Consider the following 21,011-nt stretch of genomic DNA (forward strand, 5'->3'; position numbering starts at 1 on the left):
GTTAGTTGACAGAATTTTATCAACGATTAACAAAGCAATCCATCTCACTAATGTTGGCTAGATGGAAAAGAGGAAGTTTTCTTTTAGCTGCTAAATAACATATTAGCTTGGATGAGTTAAACAATGTACAGAGAACTGGGCCCATGAGTAAGGAAGAACTGGAATCATTTTTGCTGAATGTCTGGTCTCTAAATAAAGATGACTTATATATCCCAGTACTGATATCCCAGTACTTTGCAACTGAACGGACACACAAGATTTTGTATTTGGTCTGATTTATTTATTGGTAGCAAAAACATGCTAGCAAAAGGACAGTTAAAGTTACCACAAGTTGATTTAGAACAAAAATAACTCTGTTTTTAGGCTCTTTCTGTTATTAATCAAAATAATCCATGGTATGCATCTGTGTTCTGGGGGCTCCTCCATTTCTATTCTACATCTGCCATTGCCGCTTGACATGATGCTTACGTTCTGTAAACTTGATATAATTTGCTCCATCTCTAGCTTTATTGACACACCAAATAAATTACTGGCCGATCTAACGTCATCGATCACATCTATGCCATGCTTTAAAAGGAGGAACTTGAGATGTACGGTAAAGCAAATATTTACCAGCATGTCTGGCAATCAATTAAACCGGAAACAACTTTGTTGCACTGATGTTGCTAGGGGGGACTTTGTCATCTTTCATGCGAGGTCTTGCTCCTTACGCAAATCTTCCACAAATTTTTCTTCATGTATTCCAATTTCATTATCCGTTCCTCTGTGCTCCCACTGGCAAAGGGGAATAAGCAGACCTCCCAGGCCTGTGTCACAGCATCCTTCCGGTTAAGGGAGAAAATAAACCCATTAATATATGTTTGTTTTTCATCAAAGCAACTCTAAGTTGGATAATACTGATACACATATCCACAGACTCAGTTTTTTCAGCCCTTGTTAGTGACCTGATTATCCATGACGTGCTTCTCAGCTTTGTTACTTCCTCCTTTCATAATAACTTGCAAAGTCCACGGTGGATATCATCTAATGGAATCGTTTACAGATACAGTTTTAGTTGTACCCCTGTTTTGTCAGCTTGAACATGGAGCATGAACGTAGATAAAATAAACTGTGGCTTCAGTACATTCGCTCCTGGGTGTTCCCCTTCCTCTGCATTTCAGCAGTCTTTGATTGAATTTTCCGACGTGGTTTAAGAGATGCAGTCTCACGTTATAAAAATGACTTTGCTTTTAGTCAGTCTTCGTCGTTTCACGGTGACATGCTTTGTGAAGTTCATTTTTAGCGATCATTTATAATAGTCTCTGTGGCGATTTCTCTGTAAACCCAGCCGCCATGGTGAACTTCGTGTCCACATACGATGCCTTGCAGTGAGAAATACTGCTGCTATGTGTTGTTATTGTTGTCTTTTTACAGCATACAGTCATATCAACGCAATGGGATTTGTAGCTTATCTTGGGGGATGGGTCCGTTTCAACAACAGAGAGCCTTTCCGGAAATGCACCATAAACATGTAGTGTATTTAAGGTAAACTTTAAGGTGTATGCTACTTTTACACTTTAGCGTGATAACGCGACGTTTAAGATGTTGTTGTTGTCGCTAGCTAGCCAACTTAGCCCGTATTTCACCTTTGAATTCTCAACCACGTCGCCATCTTGCAAGGCAGATTTTCAGCGTAGACCCGGGCGCTTAAATAGCGTGCTAATTAAACATGTTGCTTTGCTGCATATAAGCGATATGCACTCACCTCATATTTAGAAAATATACCGATGGGAGAGAAAGGTATCCCAAGGCAGAATTGTATGTCAATTGTTGATTGTAAATCCGCGGGACGTGAGCTGTGGACGACTAGGCAGACTGAAGGCTGCGCCGCATTTGTCGGTCGGTATCCTGACAGGGTAAAATAAATTGTCCCTACTCGGTTGGATCCACAGGGTAGTAGTGCTCCTCTACAAGTTTCACCTACAAAGAAAACCATAATCGACCGATTTGAGCAACGGGTGGGATTGTTATCTCACTCTTTTGATTAATATGTATTTTTTTCCAATTTGGATTTTTATGCATCTGTAAGGATAATACTGTGCAACAGCTAAATAGTCCCCTCCAACACGGTAATGTTCGTGGTGTTTGTAATTTTTACTTTTCCAGCAAAGCTAGTTTGGCATGATTCATGACACTTTCTAATACATTTTCAAGGTGGTCCTAACTCAAATAAGTCAGGAGTTTATTTAGTGTCTTATTCGCGTTTTTGTTCCACAAATAAGTTGATTTATATTCAAATGTACCAAGAAAGCGAAGGTGACTCCAAGTGAGTAAAACACACCGTTATGGGACTACTAATAGGCAGCCATTGCTTTTTTGGACTTAGTTATGATACTTATTGCATTCTATAAGGATGGGTGACGTTAGATACAAGCTAACAGAAAGAAATGCATGTTTTTGCAGAAGTGGAACCATTTGCACGTTAGACCTTTGTCTTTACACGGATTGTTTACGGTAACGGTCAAAATAATGAGTGTTTACCTGGTTGTCTTCATAGTTTTATCCTATTTTGTCTGGATAAAATGCATTTACAATCGACACCGGCGCACGTTGGTGAAGTCGTTGAAACATGTATTGCACGTCTCTCCTGGCAGAGAACTAGACGGTGCAGATATCAGAGCTCTGATTGTAACTGCGCATCCGGATGATGAATGTATGTTCTTCGCGCCAACGATCATACGGCTCGTTGAGTTAAATGCCAGCGTTCATTTGCTGTGTTTGTCTGAAGGTAAAGCTACAGCATACTACTGTTTGCGTGAATAATGTTAAGAATTCAGTGTCAGGTTTCAGAGAGATAGGTGTTGATCATGTGGCTTGCTGCTAACTAACGTTAGCTTGTTTACATTTCATAGTTCACCGGTTAGATTTTACTGAATATTGTAAACAAAGCATAGAAGTGTGATGGTCTTTTAGGTGAAAGTGAGAAAGCAGCTCTCCCAAAACAGTGGCTTTGCTTGTCAACCACAGAGCAAAACATCACATGCATGCTATACTGTGCGACTGTGTCTGACTGAATAACTGCGTAATGCTGGTAGATGAGGTGCGCTCAACAGTTTTTTGTCTTTTTTTACTATTCATTAAAAAAGAAAAATATTGTTGCTAAGAAGGGACTACTGGAAACAAAGATAGCTGAAATCCTTTTCTATTTAAATCCATACCATGTTGTGTCCACATAATAACAGCCTACGATATCCAGGAAGTTGTTTGTTGGTCTTTCATTTCTGATTTTTGAGTGACTTAATCAGTTTAAGCTGTCAGATATTGTTAGAGTTAGGAAATCTGGCCTTGTTTCTTTCCAGTCGAGTTTGCAATGATATCATGTTAATGTCAAATATAATTTAGTTATTATATTATATTATATAATACAATAGTCAAAGAAAGAGAGGTGCAGACAGATTCTCATCTAGCTTTTCGCTCTATGCTCAACATTGTGATGACATGTCATCTTAAAACTTAAAGTGAACAACAACTGAGGGATGTCTTTAGGAAGAAATGCTATCATCTTTTGTTACCCAAACTACTCAATGTCCAAAAGGTGACTTTGCTTGTAGTATTGGTAAAAACGACTAAAAACATAAATTAAACATGTTTTTAGTCTGTACAATGCTGTATTTCATTCTTATCCAACCTAACTGATTTTAGAGGACTATTTTTTATTACACAGCTAAACTAAAAAACAATGAAGGAATGTATTTCATCATTACAAAACAGAGAAGACACTGTCGTCAATACATGCATTAAAAATCAGTGGGAAGGAAAACACAATAAAGTCAAAGGCTCATTTCCATTCTAGTTCTCTTACAATGCTCCTCAAATAATAGCCAAACAAGAAGAAAGCAAGCAAAACAGTATTACAAACATATTACACTAAGCACAAATACCAGGAAAAAAAACAACCACGGTTCAGCAAAGCAAGACAATACAATACACATAATAAGTAAAGATAAAATTCAAAATTACATAAAAATCAAATTTAGCTACCTTGTACTCTACAGTGAAACACTCAGTTTCTAGATTTGGGGGAATTAGACAGAATCTGCTAACAGAATTTAGACTTTTATTTAGATTTTCCTTCTGTTACGGTGCATCTATAGCCAAATTTGTTTATATTACCCAGGAAACTACTACCATCAAGGAGCTCAGCGTAAACAAGAACTTCTCAACAGCTGTGCCGTGTTGGGGATACCAGGCTCCAGAGTCACCATAGTGGACCATAAGTAAGCAGCCATCCTCAGTCTTCTAGCTTGTTTAGAATTTGCCATGTTGAATATTCTTATTTGTGTGTGAAACATGTATGCACTGTACTTGTCCTTTGCAGATTGAAAATGTGATTCAAAACCGTACTATACTATATACTTATGCTGCCTTGTTTTAAGGACTCGGATCTCAGCTCAACACGTCTGCCTGTTGGAGGCCATTAGTCTCCTCCCAGCCACCCAGTGTCTATCAGAACAGTTAGAAAGTTGACCACAAATCACACCCATCTGTTCTCACTACAACAGAGCCGATCTAGCCTGGCCTGATGTATTAGCTCCGTGTCACAGGGGAAATAAATGATTGGACCTCAGGCAGTGATAGGTCAGCAATGGGGGACACACATGGAGTCCCTTAAAAGCTTTATAATTCCAAACTGACATCAATCTTTCGATCTAACCATCTATCTACAATATACATCCACATATCTAGTTATTTATCAATCACTAAAAGTATAAAAAGGCAAGTTAAAAGAGTAATGATTAAAGTAAATATTTTTTTTGTTAATAACTTATTTAAACTTTTTTTATATATTGGATTTTGCCTATAATCTTTCTCTTCCCTGAGTAGACAACCTGTTAGAACACACTGGATCAGTAACTCAGTGGAAATTTGGATGGCTTAAGGGCTGATCGACATTGTTTTTTTGCGTGTTACTCGCCCATTTATTGAAATATATTTTCCTCTTCAATCCGAAATGGGTTAGTGTTAACTACTGACTTTAAGTCAATTTTGGCTATTAACTAAAGTGTCAGTTCACTTGTTGTGAGTGTTTGTTGAATTGGAAACTTTTTGGGGATTAAGGGTCCTTCTTCTTCCTTCCCTGTTGCTCCAATTGTGGAGGAGCTCTGTGGGAAAATTAGTGGAAAGAAAGTAGTTGCACATTCCAGCAGTGTTGCAAGAACAGTTCAAACAAAAAACTGGCGTTGTTTGCTAGCTCTCAATCATCTTAGAGCAGTATGGACGTACATAATATGGATTTTTGAAAGAAAATGATGAAAATGTATGACTTTACTGTATTAAGAATAGGTATATTTGTCTCCATAAATACCATACATGACATAGAGAAACAGCTAACTCTCTTTCAGTGTGGTTTTGAATGCCCTCCAAGTTAAAACAGATTTCCCTCATAAACGTCAATTCCCATTCAAATCATTGGGCAGATCTGGGGACCAGAACTTCAAACTGCATTGTTGTCCAAATTCTTGTGGACGTCGCTCCACTTTGTCTGTTTTCTCCTATATTTTTGTTTGATGCTGCAGCTGTAAGACTCTCAGTCTCCAGGCTCTGGCTCTTGGCAAGGTCAAGTTACAGAGAAAGCAGCAGTAAAAGGTGATGTTGAAGAGGGGGATTTTTTCTCTCCTTTGGATCAACTCCGCAGCTTTCCTTGAAAATGTTTGGAGTTTCTAGGAACCGCGGGGCTGCCTACATGTGAGTCTCTACATGTTGGCTCACCAGGAGAGCTGCATGAACTCTGGCACTAACCTGGAACTCACAGTAACAAGCTGGCAGCCTGCCCAGGTTGTCTGCCCTAGAGAACATTGTTAGGGTGTGTGTGTGTGTGTTGTTGTACACACACACACACACACACACAGACTTCCCAGTTTTATCATCCTGTGCACACAGAATATAGCTGAACTTTGATCTCAGTACTGTCTGCACTTCTGCTGAACTGGAGTGTAGCCCGTTTTCCCTTTCTGTGTATTCTGTTGTTTGCCCAAAACACACACCTAATCAGCACTTTGAGAGCCCCCAGCCCTGCCTTCTCACAACCAAGCTCTCTCTCTCCCTGTTCCACCCCTCTTCCCCCCGCCTCCTCCTCCTCCTCCTCCTCCTCCTCCTCTTGTCCATGTCTGCTGAAGCCAACTGCCAAGGACTGTGGGATACATTTTGGCAATGCTCTGAGCACTGCTAATGTAGGTCAGTCCAAACTGTTTTTCTCCTTGTGCGTCTGTACATGGCTAGCCGCAGTTTGGCTTTGCTCTTAACCTTCGCTGCCCAAGTATGTGCAGATGTACATCCTTGACTGAAGCTCTCCCTGTTTTTCTCACTGGTCATTTTATTCTGCACTGAGAAAGAAAAGATGCAAGGATAAAGTCCTCAGAGAATAGGAACTAGAAAATCTGATCAGAAACAAATGCTCTGTTTTGTCAGTTTGATGCGAGCAGTTACAGTCCTGCTGTCTAGTTTAACAGTACTGCGAATCCCTCCTACCTGCAGTAATTTTAAAATGATCAGTTTTTTTTTTTAATTTAAACTGGAGGCTGTAGTTTGTGGTGCAGTTGAACTTTCATGTGTTAACAGAGGTGTTTGTATCCGTCCTTATTAAAGAAGTGAGCATCACTAGTAAATCAGTTTGTATGGTTTTCAGACAAACTCATGCAGCGTTCAGATGGATGGTGGGTTAGACATGGATGACTGGAGGTGAGCGTAGCTATAATATAGTAGTGCTGTAGCAGTGCTGATCCCCCCACTATACTATCAAGCATTCAAAAAGCTTTCATCAAAGATTATGTTGAATCCTAAACAAACTCACTAGCTTTAAAAATTAGCACCGTGGCAGAAGAACTGGGATTTTCATGTGATGCTGTCAAGGGGACAAAACCCTGGAGTGGATTCTCAGAGTTTGTGTGCTTAAGTTGTTTGCCCCTGGGTTGTAAGTCAAGCCAGGAAGTGTGCTATGACTTTGGATGTCAGCTATGACATTTCACTTTCAGTTTTTCAGATAAAAGTCCATGTTAGTGAGTAATGTGGTCTTGCAATGACACTTTAAATCCTGTCTCGGTTGAACTGAATGTGTTTCTGAAAGCATATTCTGTTAAGACCGTTAGTGATATAGGTCTCGTGGAGTCCGCCTCATGCTAAAGGCAAGTCATGTGAAGTCTTGTAGTCCACAAACCATTTCTGCACCGTTTTCCTAAATAACTGAAGTAGATGGGGACAAAAAAGTAAAACTAAAACAGTGAGGTGAAGATTTTGGCTTAAAAGGTATAAATGATACATTTGAAATCATGGGGCCACTGGAGACTGGGATTACAAGCCAATACAGGCTGTATGGAGCCATTTTATGTTTTGTTCTGTCAGGAGTAAAACTGAATGTAAACACAAATTTGAATTATTATCATCATACAAGTGGACTGATACCAAGTTATTGTCCAACTCGGTAAAACTGTATTAGAACTGAGCAAAAATCATCCCATTCATTCAGGATCGTGTGATGTACTGCATCCATTGGGTTCAAGCTAAAGTCACAACTTGAGTGTAGTGCACGGTGCAGGTTATGTTTAATGATGGCAGATATAGGTGAGACATGCTCACCCGCAACCATAGCCTATGGAATAACACGTGAATTCTGCTTTAAAATAGGATTTTCCCTTTAATGCTCACTGAATAGGACAGCTGTGTTGACAGTATCTGGGGCCCCAGTGCATTTTGGGGCCTTTGTGATCAAGCTCGATCTGAGCACGCTCTGCTGCCTCTGCACTTGCACTGGCTTGACCTCTGTCTGCTCCCTGTACTCGATTATAGCTGCTCACTGCACAAATCCATCCACCTTCATTACACTATCCACCGGACTGAAGTGAAACAACGCCCCGTTCTCACACAATCGTGATAACATACTTCATATTTACTAAGTCTTTTCTCAGGAGACAATCAAAAACTGAAAGCTCTAATTTTTCATTGGATTCGTATAACTCTCTGTATGCGTCAATACAACGAGCTCAGTTCAGTTCAGAAAAGCGGCATACTCTGTAACGCCCGATCCCCACACAAGGTTTAAATATACATTGATCAGAAGTAAAAATAGACCTGGCTGTTTTATAAGCACATGGCCGGGCGCGGTAAATAGTAGAGAGATGTTCCAGCCTTGCCACTGACCTCTGGCTGTGCTTTTCATCCCAGATACATTTGTCACCAGCACACAGTGGCCTCTGCATAGTCAAACAGATGCTTTTGCCATTTCACCGAGTCCTGCAGCCAGCAACAAACTGCGATGTTGTCATGTTCAGTATTTCTTTTTTTCTGCACAACTTACTTTCAAAACAACATCATTATTTCCATGGTTTACAGCATTATTTCCATGGTTGTTTTCATGACCGTTTTATTATCTCGACATGAGTGAATATTGGCAAAACCTGCAACCACAAATGTCTCCAAATCGCCGTTTGTATTGGTGTTGTAACTGTAGTTGTAACTGCCTTATTACGGTGGGATATTGTGGGCGGACTGTCAGTTTGTAGTGGCATCTCAGCCGTTCCCAGCAGGACATATAATCTGACTGTGTGGACAGAAGTCTGGCAGTTTCGCAGGCCTGTGGTCCATGTGACCAGACTAAACAAGCCCTCTCCGACAAGTGCATGCGCACGTGCACGCACACACACACACACACACACACACACACAGAATCCCCTTACTGGGCCAAAGTTCAACCACTGCATACAGATGCCTGCAAGCAATTAGACATCCACATGCAAAACTACAAAAGGGGGAGCTGTGGAGGTTACTTTAGGACATTTTGCACCGTTGCCATGGTGAAGCTGACATTCAGCCTGCATCCTGCTTGAGAAAGGTCAGGTGTCTTATGTCTGTTGTTCATTTTTCTTTTCTGTTTTTTTTTTTGTTTTCACCCGCTCATAGCAGGCTTGTGCTTAGCTGCGGTTTTCAAGCTGGAGGACAAAATGTCTAAAATAACTAATGAATAAATGCAACAATAAAAAACAGATATGCACAAATGTGTTGGTACAAAGTCTAGCAAAATCCTCTACTTTTATGTATTAGCTTTCTGTATAAAGCGGTTACTAAAAGATAGGCATGTGTTTCATCCATGTGAAGCATGTAGCATTTTACATTGGTTACATATGTGAAATGCCGCATAAGATTTACACAAGGTTCCATTTCACAGGCCACCCCACTTAAATAAAAATGGCATGGACACACACACACACACACACACACACAGGCCTTATGACGATGACAGACAGTTTTAAACTATCTCTGAACTCCCATCCATCTGCCCCGCCTCCCTGTGACACAGCCGACCCCCACCCCTCCACGCTTTACACCAAAGCCTGACCCTCACACCGGTGGCAGCCAATAGATTTGTGGCCTAATCCATCACTTCCCTCTACCAGCTCAACTGTCCTGGCTCATTGTTTGCAACGACGGGGGGGGGGAGCAACTGTTGACACACCCCCACACCTACCCCATGTGCACTTATATATACATGCACATGCGCCGCCCCCCCATGTGTGCAACAACATGTCATTGATCTCTCTGCTTATCGGCTTGAATCAAGACCCCCACAGGTTGGTTGATTCAAACTCTCTTTTCAGGGTTCTTTTGTTTTGTTTGTTTGTGTGCTTTTTGATCAATATACTGCAGAGAAATAATGACTGGAACACAAACTGAATCCACTCCACTTCAAATGCAACCCTCGGGACTTTTATGTGAACTGCGTTGACCCAGCTCATATCTGAGTCAGCCTGAGTAGTTTTTTTTAAGTACTCTTCTCTTTATTTTTTGTGGCCGGTTTCTGTTGAGTTCCAGGGGAACGTTGAACAACCATAAAAAGCAATGCTCATATTTTCTAAACCGAGGGGAAAAAATCAGATATTATTTCTGCCAAAAAGGGAGTCCATGCATGTTTAGTAGCCAAAGAGCTCGGGCTGGCCAAGTGTGATGTTTGATGTATGCGCGGTGTTGTCTCTAGGCTGTAGTTTCAGAAGAACATGATGCCAAGGGCCTTCTGACCCCTCACCCCCGGACTTCCTATCAGCACTCCCTCGTGTTTGCATTCCACAACAGCCTTTCTTCAAACGCAGGGTTAAATCTGCACCGTGCACAAATCTTGGTGTTCGGGAAGGAATAAAATTGCACGGCCTAAGAAACATTTAGCATGGTTATGTTGTGTGTGCAGGCACGACATACTCTTGTATCTCAGTGAAACCCTGTTGTAATATCACTGTCCCTTTCTTTGCAGTAAACTGCCGGATGATCCCAAAACAGAATGGAGTGTCTCATTGGTCTCTTCTGTAATTGTGAAGCACATCAGAGCTCACTCCTTCAACATGGTAATGTCAGCTCTGCGCTAAATTCTTTCCTCTCAAAGCCGTGGCTTTTCTGTCATTTCCTGTTTAATGTTAACACACAGTTTCCCTGCCATTGTGTGTACGAAACCCATGTATTGTTTTGTTTGCTCTTTAGCATATGTTTTGGCACCACAGCTCTCTAGCTCGTTATCCCAGTTTCACTGTGGTCTGTAAAATAATCCTGTCAGCCGCAGCTGTCTGTTTTCCTCCTCCGACTGTACTTTGAGCCTCCCTTAAATCGAGGGGAAATGGCCTCTGCCGCAGCAGAAGGTTTGGATTCAATTTCTTTGTTTACACAGAGATCCTTATCTGCCCCGGTGTTGTTCTGCACTATTAGCCAACGGGAATGAGGCAAATTTAGAATCAAAGAATTTTCATCCGGTCCGCTCTCAACAAATAGACAAATACCCTGACAAACAAAGTACCGCAGTGGGGGGGGGGAGTTCTTTAGGGAAGATGAACACGCATCTGCACATCTGGGTTCTTCTGTCCTGTAGTTGCAAACTCTTTTTGTTATCAAGGAGACAAACAAACACGGTCTCCTCCCATCCTGTCAGGCTGTGCAGCGAAAAATGCCTCTAGACCAAAAAGGCAGGAACGAGAAACACATCAGTCACACATTAACACCATCCCTGAAGCACACATGCAGCATAGACGCACATTTAGATGTAAAAAGCCGTTCACTTTCCCTGCTTGGTGAATTAAACGATGAACCAATCAAAAGAAAATTTGTTACAGACTCTTTCGCTTCATTTTCAAGAAAAAAATTCCAAACATTTGCTGGTCCCAGCTCCTTCAATGTGATGATTTGTTTCTCTTTTTCTTTTCTTTTTTTCAGTATGACATTCAGTGAGGAGTCTTTGTGATCTGGGCTGTGTGTTGGACTAGAGAAGCAACTTGACAATGTCCTTTTGGGCTCTAGAAAATGTGATGAGCATTTTTTTTTCCAAGTTCAAAATATTATAGACTAAACAATTATTCATATAAATGATAGGCAAATTAATCGATACTGAAAGTCATTTGTGCAGCCCTAAACTGTAAAATACAGACAGCTTGACAGTCCCTGGCTTTTCCATAAACAAACCTCCAAAAGAGCTTATGGTTCATTTATGTTGATTGCGAAGTCCAAGTCATGGTAGAATACGTCTGAGCACAGCAAATGCCAAATCTTTAGTCAAGCACTTTTTCTTTCCCTTTGACCTGATTTTTTTTTTTCACTTGCTTCCTCTGGTGTGCAAGCATGCAAACAGAAAAAGGTTTTTAAATATCAGTTGTCAGCTGCCAAGCAGCTCCACAGTCAGACACAGAAACCCGTCCACCAAACCAAGAAAAATCTCTCCCTCTGTCTTTGCCTCCGTTTATTTGAATTCACTTTTAGATACCCAGATTCTGGCTTTACACCCACACAGTGAGATATTTTGTTGTTTCAGGTGCTGACCTTCGATGGAAGAGGAGTGAGCGGCCATGCCAATCACATAGCCATCCATAAAGCTGTCAGGTACTCACTGAACTTTTAAGGCTTTGATATTTAGTTGTTTTTTTTTAATCCCTCAACTTAAAGACGCCATCCTCGGGGACATAATGTGGCTTACACATGCACACAGAAATACGCCCACTCCACAGTCGTAAAACACCGTCTAGGAAAATGCAGAGCATTTAGACTTGCATCAACATCAATCTCTCCAAATGTTTCCCCACAAAGATGCACACACATAAACACACAAACACATACACACACACACTCACACTCACAGCATGTTTTTCAGAATTGGTCTGTTACATAGCTGAGAGGTCATCCAAACAGAGTCCTCAGAGGCACTCGGCTTCGCTCCCAGAGAGCAGCAGTAAATCCTGTCCCTGAAGTGGTGAGGTGGGAGGGCAGCTCTGGTTTGGAGAGGCCAACCAAGCAAGTTGCATCAGACTGTTGGTTAGGGGGGGAAAAAAAGTGTTTTGCACTCTGAAGTGTACTTTGCTGTCCCTGTGTTGCGCCGATGCCTTAATTGTGTGCCGTTTTAGTCATGGCCTTTTCCCTCACTGAGCCTATATGGCTCTCTGTCAGTCTGTGGGCCTCATCTGTTGATAAGATGTGAGCTCTCCAAATCACATCTCATGATTCCCATTAGGCTGGAACCCAGAGGGGCTGTGCACTAGTTTCCACAGTGCTCAGAAGCTCGGTGGCTTGTTTTTGTCAACATGTTCACAGCTATTGCACATTGAAATTCAACTTTGAAAGGAGAACTTGACTATGCTCCCACCAAGACTTGAAGTGTTCTATGAAATTGTGTTTTTGCAACCCAGGAAAGAAAAAAACTCTCCAAAACTCAACAACATCACATGAAACACAGGCAGTAAATGACATTGCAGTAGCTTGGCAGCATTACTCCAAGGTCTTTGCTGTGGGCTTACAATCCCTCTTTGCAGTTTTGTGTTGTAACCAGGGACTTAAGATAATTTGTAATGTTTTCAGGCTATATTGCGATATATAGCAATATACACTATATTTCTCCTCGCTGCAGTGTCCCAGGGTTCGTTGCTTCCTGTCACCTCTCTGAGCTGTTCTATTAATAAAGCCATTCAAAGGCCCAAAGAAATACTCAAGAAAATTTTTTAAAAAAAAGCTATATCACAATATTTTTGTCTAAAATACTCAATATTAAAACAGGGTAGTTTCAGAAAATATTAAAGGCAAAGTTCACCCAAAAAATTCAGTCATTATTTACTCGGCTCCCATGGCCACAAAAAGGCAGGTGTCTAAGTGAACAACACATTTCTGGAGCTTCACAGCAAAACAACAGTGCAGCGTTCACCTGAACAACTGAAGTTAGATGTGGACCCGCTCGTAAATGGGAGAAAAAAAAACAAAATATAAACATAAAATGTCTTCAAACCACTAGCACAACGATCCAAAATTGATTTTTAAAAAGACATTTTTTATACCCCATTAGCTGAGCTGCTACAGTGAAGATTTTGGCCAGAAAAGGGGTGTTGATAACACCTTCTCACATCAGTTTGTGATCTTGAGGCTAGATTCTCTTACAGGTTTTTTTTAACGGGTAAAAAATGCCCCATCTCCATCAACTGTTTGGGAGAATGCTGCAATGCTGTTTTGCTGTGAAGCTCCAGAAATGTTATGTGGACTATGAAAATTCAGCTGACTTTCAATCAGCGTGGGAGTGAGTAGCCAACAACAAAGTATTTCATTTTTGGATCAGATGGTCCTTTAACACAAGTAATCATCAGTAATATGGATATACTGACTAGAGGGGTAAAGGCAAGTCTTAGAGCAGTGAAATAAAATCTTTTCAGAAATGTACATCTCTTTGCTGTAATGCAGCCTTTAAACCAGGAAAACACAATACTTATGCCATATCACAATAACAAGATATCAAAAATATTAGATGATATAACTATGTAATATGAGTGTTAATATTATTAGTAAGAGTATCATTACAATTTAACTTTAGCTATTTTTTACGGTGCCTAACATTGTTTTTTTTTTTCTCCTCTTACAGCCATCTCGGTTCCAGTGGACAAGTACCCGATGGTAGGTTGGATAGAATAGATTAAAAATGTTTCAAACGTGTGAACAAAGTATCACTTGTAACACTTATAAAGGTTGTCTGTTAAACAAAAAACCTCGAGCAAGTTGTTTTAATAGAAAGACCCCTCACCACATGTGAAGTATGATGATAACACTGGGTAGAAGTGACCAGACAAAAGTTATATTAATTATTAAGCTTGGAGTAGCGGATGAAACTGAATTTACAGACTGCTTCACAATTAGACAAAGCAGAAATTTACAAGAGAAGCAGCGCCTCTCTGATCTGTACTTTGCACATTTAGAACCCCAGAAAGTCCTGTGAACACCGTTTTGTTAATGTATAGCGCCCTCTCCTGTTCATAGGGGCCACATGTTACACCTCTATACAGTTTGGTCTGCTGGTGGCAGCATGAGGCCAGTTGGATATCCGAAACATCAACAATACACAAATGTTTGGTTGTCAAACCTTTTCTCATTTGTTTAATTCTCTGTGACACTGGCAGATGTTCAAACCTGTCTTGACATCTTTGCTGTCCAGGCAAAATGTCTCCACATTTGTTTTTTTAATTTCAACCTACATAGACTTCATTTTTACTTTCAGTTACAAAATTCCTTCTTCAACAGAATGGGAAAGGAAAAGTAGGACAGAGAGGGAGCGACCTGTTCCGACAGGCTCGGAGCTCATTACTTTGCTGGTCTGGTAAACACTGAGGCCCACAGGGCGCAACCACATCAATGTTCGAGCAGACGGCTTGATAAGAAACGAGCACAGCAGGCCCGTACGGTTAATCATCTCTGAGATCTCAGCGGTTGCACTTTGCTGTTGAATGGCAGGAAGACATTTTCATCCCAGCCTCCAGGCCACAGTACTTTATCTAGGACAAAATAACTCCGGTCGGCCTTGCCCTCCATGGGTGCAGTGAGCAATCATAAAAACAGCCGGTGCGTCATTAATCATGCTCTTTGGTTATTTATCACCTGATCGACCGCTCTTACTGTAGCCTCCAGGAGAGGAGGCGGCAGAGAATTAGGCCCAACGTGATTGTATAAGCCTCCTCACCTGGCTGTAGAGCAAGACTGTACTCATTCCTAACTGCTTAAAGCCTCGTGTGCCCTGCAACCTCCCACTGCATGTGAAAGGTTGTAGTTCTAATGTCTTCGTAGGGGGTTATCCAGTTTTTCTAAGATTTCCTGTCAACAGTCTAAGTGTGAAAATGAAGCCGCGTTACACTGTTCGAGAATAACCTGGTTGACAGTCTGCTGCTGTCGTAAGTGTTTAACATATTAACAGCTAACTAGGTCTGTGTCTGTTCTCCCTCAGACTGCTGTTTGCTCTCCCTGGTAACTGTCGGCCTCCTCAGGAAGTACATCTCCTTCCTGGAGCTCCCCCTCAGCTGGCTGCTGCCCTCATGTCTCTTCTGCACTACAGGCTCACGGGGCTACAGGCAAGCCAAAGTAAGCCTCAAAATAGACACTTCGTTGGCAGAGACGTGTCGCTGGCTACTATAAGGAAGTGCACATGTTTTTTTAGCACCTCTTAACAAGGGCATGTACAGTATATGTGCTGAGAGCGCAAGAGCAGGGACAAAGTTTGGAAAAAGAAACGCTACAGCAGAGCAAAGGCGACAAAAGTACACTCATTCTTCACTCCCGTTCAGAAAACTGTACTGTACTGATGCAGCAGGTACTTTCAGTAAGTAAGAAAGTCCCTGCTTTGAAATGTACTCAACGTATGACAGTAAAAAGTACCCATCTGAAGGACATTCCTACAGGCCATTTCTTTGAAAAACTAACTGAACCTGGGGTCATATGAATTTAATTCAAAGACTGTTAAACTTAAAGATATACTCAGAGGGATTTGTCCAAGTTGTTCGTAAACACAAAACAGTGATAGTTGATTGTTGTGTCTCTCCCAGGACGTGAAATACCGACACTTTAGGTTGGTTTTAAATAATCTATTATCAATGATTCGACTCTCAAATGCATTAAAGGTGCACTTTAGGGAATAACTTTTATTTAGAAGAGAAAGATCTTTATTGACTGATTTTCTTTTGTTTTGTTCTTTGTTTTTTGCACAAACACGGCTTCATACTATTTTACTTTGTTTATATTTGTCGGACTCTGCCACCTTTTTAGCTTCAAACAGTGTTCTGTGGGACCTTATTTTCCTCTGGGAACAGCTTGTTTGTTTAGTTGTGGGTTTGTATTATTACCTCATTAATATTGTAAGTGTTGAAATTCTGCGTATGAATTTCTTCTCCAAAACTGTGCAGAGCCCTTTTAAAACTTTAGTAACAAGAAGTACAGATATTTGTGTCAAAACTTGGGGAGTAAAAGTAAAAAGTTGCGGGGGGAAAAAATGCTCAATTATTGTACAGATACCTGAAAAAACTACTTAAGTGTTTGTAAATACTAACATCTAACCTCTGCAGCAAAATGAGAAGTATACAGTATGTCTCATCAAGCTTATACTCTATAAAGCAATACATACATTTTTTAAGCATCACACTTTCAGCACTGATGGCTGTGACATGACATGTTATGGCTTGTCTGACCTCCTGAACAACCCTCTCCTCTTTTCAGGAAGCCATGTTTTGCCATCGCACGCAACTCCTGTGGTTTCGTCACCTCTACATCGCCTTCTCTCGGTACATGTTCGTAAACACGTTCCAAATCGTCCCACAAGGACCAAAGAACCTGAAGATCTATTAGGCTGATCGCATCCATATGCACTGGTTGTACTCTTGTTAGGTGTCCCCACTGGCTAACTACTTGAAACCTGTGAATCGAGTTTCTGTTTACGCATCCAATGAGGTGTTTTCGTTCACAGTTCTTCCAGTACTTTAATGGCTGAAGTAGCCTGAACAATTTTTTTCAATAGCACTTTCTATAAATAACTATATAGTAATGGAAGCGTGTTGTGTCCTTTTGGCACAGAAACATCTGTACTGTTTTGGGTCATTACACTGTATATAAAAACAACACTAGGGTTTGAATTTCTTATCATCTTATAATTCCAAAGATTGTTGTAGATACTGTCGAGTATTTGTGGTATACTTCTGATTAAAAAAAAAAAGGTTTGATTCTTCTATCACAGTGTTGTTCTTTAGTCTCTCAGCTGTGAGTCTGCTGCAGGTTCAGACATGTCTCTGATGCTCTTGTGAGCCTGCATGCTCTCCTCCCACTTCTCTCCACAAAACGTCTCCACAGTGACGCTGCGGACGGTGCCTGGATCCAGACAGTGTGGAGCAACACCTGGGGAGAAAACGACACCAACAAACGACAGCTCATTGATTTGCTTATGAACAAAACAGCCCTTTGTCTGGGGCACATTTACAACTTGACCTTACATGTTCAGAAATGCATAATATGACATTTCAAGGGTGGTTTCATCACGGTTATCCAATAATGTCCCCTTGTTAACGTATTTCATTACTGTTTTTCAACAAATACCATAAAACTAGGGCATGAAAGAGCAGACCGTGTCGGTTAGTTTGGAGTAAACACGACCGACTTAGTTTGGAGTAAACAGGACAGGATGATGAAATTAGTTTACAACACATAAGAATCATGTGACTGTTGTGTCAGCACTGAGAGGTCATACCATATCCATCAGGGTTGGAGCGAGGGGTGTAGAAACTTTGGACTCCACAGGTTTTACAGAAGGTGTGTTTCGCAACGTGAGTGTTAAACGTGTACGTGGTCAAATTATCTGACCCCTGGGAAGAGGAAAAAGAAAATGTTTTGATTGATCGTTTTGTGATGTTTAAGTTAAATTGAATCAAGTCTTTTGCTCAATTTGAGTACCTGCAGGAGCGTGAAGGCATTTTTTGGAACAATGAAATGATGGTTTTGTTTCTTTGTGCAAACGCTACAGCTGTAGAGACAGGAGCATAAATCAGTTTGTATTGATTTGCAAAAAAGTGTACATGAAAACAACAGCTGAATACCCAAAGATATAAAGGTAGGACACTCACAAATGTTAAGAGCAAAATTAACAAATCTCAATTTCACTAATTAATTCTGGCTCAACCAATATGATATAATTGCAGCTTAATGGCCTTCAGCAGTGATAGAGGAAAATGGAAGTCATGTCCTTTAGAACTGCCAGATGCTGGTGGTAACCTCCACTGGAACTGCTAAATTGTCTCACAGTTACCATTTCACCTATTTTTGGTCCTTGTGATACCATTAAATAAAGATCTATATGGGACCTTGGAAAGTCAATTACCATGTGACTCTTTCTGCCATTCATCTGCCAAGTCCTGCATATAACTGTATATAAATGATAAACTACTTGGGAGGTGAGAACTATTAACTATTACTGTACAAGAAAATACTTTCTGAAACCTCTGACACGATGACAGTTTTTGGATGAACAGAAGTTATTCAAACTTGTAAATGTATATTCAGTGATAGAATTATATTTTTGGCAGGAGACTACATATTACTTTTAGATCCAAAATCATACATGTCTGAGGGTCTTCGGTCATTTTGAGACATCAGTATTAAATTGAGGCTGTTTCACAACCAGTTAAAGGTTCCTTGTAGTACGTTTAAGAAAATGATAAGATATCATTGAATTTAATATCCATACTTGCAATGGAAAACATGGAGGTCTGGGGAACTCCAGACTTCAAATCTAACAGCTCCACAGTGGCAGCCGCCTGTATGTTTCACAGGATCCATTCTGCCTGTTAAAAGAGGAAAACAAACCATCATAATGTATACACACAGTTTGTTCATATTTGCATTGCATGGGATGTGAAGCCTTACTTCCGTCACTTGATGTCAGCAAAAAAAGGAACAAGGGACCCAACACTGAAGTGGTGTTCTGATAAAACTGGTATGACGTGTTTGCTTTGAAACCTGTTGACGTGGAACTACACGTCCCACCTAAACAGTTCCAGTCAGCCTGCTAGAGGAAACAATGGCCCTGGTCAAAGTCAATCACTGATAAAGAGTCACACGTTAGATTAAAAACTTCCCTGATAGTTATGCATGTGACCCATTCACAACTGTTGATGTTGTCAATGAATGTGTTGATCAAATTCAAAGGTAAGCAAGTACCTCTAAGAAAAAGCAACGCCAAGTTTGTTGTCCCGAGCCGTGGACGTTTTCATTTCATGTGATAATCTGCCTCCGCAGTACTCAGCTGGGCCTATATCCTTTCCTGGAACCCTTTGAGTCAGACCATAATCATTCCAAGCAAGAGGCAGGGCAAAGTACAGCAGATTTGCACAAACACATTCCACAGAGGTTGAACTAGTTCAGCCAAACGCTCTGTGTTGGAAAGCATTGGCACGGTGCATCACGGGATGGGTGTCATATGACAGTGTGCTGGAGGGCTGGGTAAAGGGGATGTTATGACCTAAATACATAAATTAGGACTATCCAAGCTGTATCATATCCATAACCCCAAAATAGAACCCAAGTGGGCAACAGACCCACATCTGAGCGTATGCTACTTGATTTCATTTAGTTTACAGTTGTCTGTAATTTTATTGGGAGCCAAAAATGAGAAGTGAAGTAGTAGTTGGTCTGTACTTGAAGCTGCCAGTAATGAAGGTATACAGATATCTGTGTTTTAAATCAGCTTGGTCACTTCACTCCAGGAACATAACACAAAAACTTGCTGTACCAGTTGAAAACTCTTTGTTTAACAGTATCACCTAGGCGTCAGCTCATACCAGGCATTCTTACGCATACGCTCATGGAACAAGGATCAAGCCCTGTGATGTAGACAATGCATATAACTTATCATTATGCCTTGGGAAGAATAACTCAAGCAAACAACATGAAGGAGGCTATGGCTATGTATGCTTCAACAGCCATAATGTGTCTTTTAAGGACAGTATGTCTATCATGGTAAGCAGTATTGAGATAAGTGCCAGCACACAGCAACAACTTCACTATCATTTGAAATAATGCCTTCAGTACTTTCAGTAAAGAAACCTAAATTAGAAGAGCACTGCATAGTTTTGTAGAACAAATTCAAACTCAAAATTAATGAGGTAATAATACAAACTCAGAAATATGTATCTTTTCCATAAATGAATAAACAAGCTGCTTTTAGACGAAAATAAGGTCCCCAGAACACTGTTTGAGGCTAGAAAGGTGGCAGAGTCCACCTAATATAAATGAATTACAAAGTATTAAATCATGTTGTCCTTTAAGGTCAGTTTGGTCAGTCATGAAAATGAGGAAATACTGTTTTACTTGGTTTGTTCAGACATAAATAAAAAAAATATAAGTTATCTATCAATGAAGATCTTTCTCTTCTGATTGAAATTACTGCATAGTGCACCTTTAAAACAAACCGAACTGACATCTGGGAGAACACTTGAGGTTGTCTAAATATGAAACAGTCTACCTAGGGGCCAGCCAAATGGTCCCTCGGACTCAAATGCAGCTTGTTTCAGAATTCAGGTCATGACTCATGACTGTAGAGCCTGTGCTCGTGACTATGCCCATATTGTGTGTCTGCCAGATCACCACTGTCAGCAAATTCTGCTTAACAGATTACATATTTTGCAGTGGTCTTCAGGATAGAGGCTCATGAATGCATCCTTTATTGGGAGGTTCTAACAACCCTAATAATATAAGGTGGGTAAATGGGGTCAGTTAACAATGTTATCCTTTAACTAAGCCAGGAATAGACCTACTTCACCCTGCTGTCACAACAGCTGCTAGCACGTTTTCAAAGCACGTTTCCATCTGTTAACGGGCACGTTTGATGGGAGCAACAGGATTCATGTCTGAACATGTCCCTCTTTTTGCTACATGAATGAATAAATGCATAGTCATTCAGACGAAGTCATCGATTTCTAAAGGGATGAAAGATGAAGAGTCCGTGCATGTTTAACACGTATGCTACACTATCATTGCACACAGTTACAAGATCGAATCTATTTAGGTCTCGTATAACTCTGTATTAGGTCTCCGTTATAAATGCCTTAGTCATATAGGTAACGTAGTCGTCAAATATCACTCTCTGTAACACAGCAACCAATCGCCGGTCAAACAAACAATCTCATGATCCAATCAGAAACTCGGGGAAAGTCCCTGTTGCTATGAGGTTCTAGCAA

At 40.7% G+C, this 21,011-nt stretch overlaps 3 protein-coding genes across 15 annotated transcripts in view; 1 reads left to right on the forward strand and 2 right to left on the reverse strand.

Annotated features, from left to right (window-relative positions):
• The window catches only part of ncor1 (nuclear receptor corepressor 1), a 51,226-nt gene extending 49,349 nt beyond the window's left edge, over positions 1 to 1,877 (reverse strand). For 7 of the 8 annotated variants that reach the window (XM_037120311.1, XM_037120310.1, XM_037120307.1 and 4 more), the window contains exon 1: positions 1,745 to 1,877. The gene's annotated coding sequence lies outside the window, so the exon portion shown is untranslated. The remainder of the gene's footprint in view (positions 1 to 1,744) is intronic. The other variant, XM_037120304.1, reaches the window with a different exon arrangement.
• Positions 1,746 to 17,014, forward strand: pigl (phosphatidylinositol glycan anchor biosynthesis, class L). 3 transcript variants are annotated; one of them, XM_037120324.1, is made up of 7 exons: positions 1,746 to 1,878; positions 4,157 to 4,256; positions 10,274 to 10,364; positions 11,813 to 11,880; positions 13,895 to 13,926; positions 15,223 to 15,378; positions 16,507 to 17,014. In XM_037120324.1, exons 1-7 carry the CDS (start codon positions 1,767 to 1,769, stop codon positions 16,638 to 16,640), a joined length of 693 nt encoding a protein of 230 aa, XP_036976219.1. In that variant the 5' UTR covers positions 1,746 to 1,766; the 3' UTR covers positions 16,641 to 17,014. The 3 variants fall into 3 exon arrangements, with proteins under 3 accessions (XP_036976219.1, XP_036976217.1, XP_036976218.1); XM_037120322.1 differs by lacking the exon at positions 1,746 to 1,878 and adding an exon at positions 2,469 to 2,767; XM_037120323.1 differs by lacking the exon at positions 1,746 to 1,878 and adding an exon at positions 2,470 to 2,767 and having other exon boundaries at positions 15,245 to 15,378.
• Positions 16,955 to 19,702, reverse strand: cenpv (centromere protein V). 4 transcript variants are annotated; one of them, XM_037120327.1, is made up of 6 exons: positions 18,994 to 19,684; positions 18,700 to 18,838; positions 18,521 to 18,617; positions 17,731 to 17,800; positions 17,528 to 17,642; positions 16,955 to 17,178 (listed from the first exon to the last, which is right to left on the reverse strand). In XM_037120327.1, the coding sequence occupies exons 3-6, from the start codon at positions 18,610 to 18,612 to the stop codon at positions 17,030 to 17,032; spliced, it is 426 nt and encodes a 141-aa protein (XP_036976222.1). In that variant the 5' UTR covers positions 18,613 to 18,617; positions 18,700 to 18,838; positions 18,994 to 19,684; the 3' UTR covers positions 16,955 to 17,029. The 4 variants fall into 4 exon arrangements, with proteins under 4 accessions (XP_036976222.1, XP_036976220.1, XP_036976223.1 ...); XM_037120325.1 differs by having other exon boundaries at positions 18,700 to 18,841; XM_037120328.1 differs by lacking the exon at positions 18,700 to 18,838 and having other exon boundaries at positions 18,994 to 19,702.
• Between the last annotated feature and the right edge of the window lie 1,309 nt (positions 19,703 to 21,011).

Source organism: Acanthopagrus latus, chromosome 13 (assembly GCF_904848185.1).
Source record: "Acanthopagrus latus isolate v.2019 chromosome 13, fAcaLat1.1, whole genome shotgun sequence".
Taxonomy (NCBI): Eukaryota; Metazoa; Chordata; class Actinopteri; order Spariformes; family Sparidae; genus Acanthopagrus; species Acanthopagrus latus.

What these genes read in the sequence shown, in the direction of transcription:
- pigl (XM_037120322.1), top strand. Translation starts at nt 2,509, where the DNA reads ATGAGTGTTTACCTGGTTGTCTTCATAGTTTTATCCTATTTTGTCTGG. An exon ending in GTCACCATAGTGGACCATAA is followed by an intron (nt 4,257 to 10,273) that starts GTAAGCAGCCAT and finishes CTTTCTTTGCAG; the next exon opens with TAAACTGCCGGATGATCCCA. An exon ending in CAGTGGACAAGTACCCGATG is followed by an intron (nt 13,927 to 15,222) that starts GTAGGTTGGATA and finishes ACAGCTAACTAG; the next exon opens with GTCTGTGTCTGTTCTCCCTC.
- cenpv (XM_037120328.1), bottom strand. Translation starts at nt 18,612, where the DNA reads ATGGATCCTGTGAAACATACAGGCGGCTGCCACTGTGGAGCTGTTAGA. An exon ending in CTCCATGTTTTCCATTGCAA is followed by an intron (nt 17,801 to 18,520) that starts GTATGGATATTA and finishes CTGTCTCTACAG; the next exon opens with CTGTAGCGTTTGCACAAAGA. An exon ending in CTCCAACCCTGATGGATATG is followed by an intron (nt 17,179 to 17,527) that starts GTATGACCTCTC and finishes TTTTCTCCCCAG; the next exon opens with GTGTTGCTCCACACTGTCTG.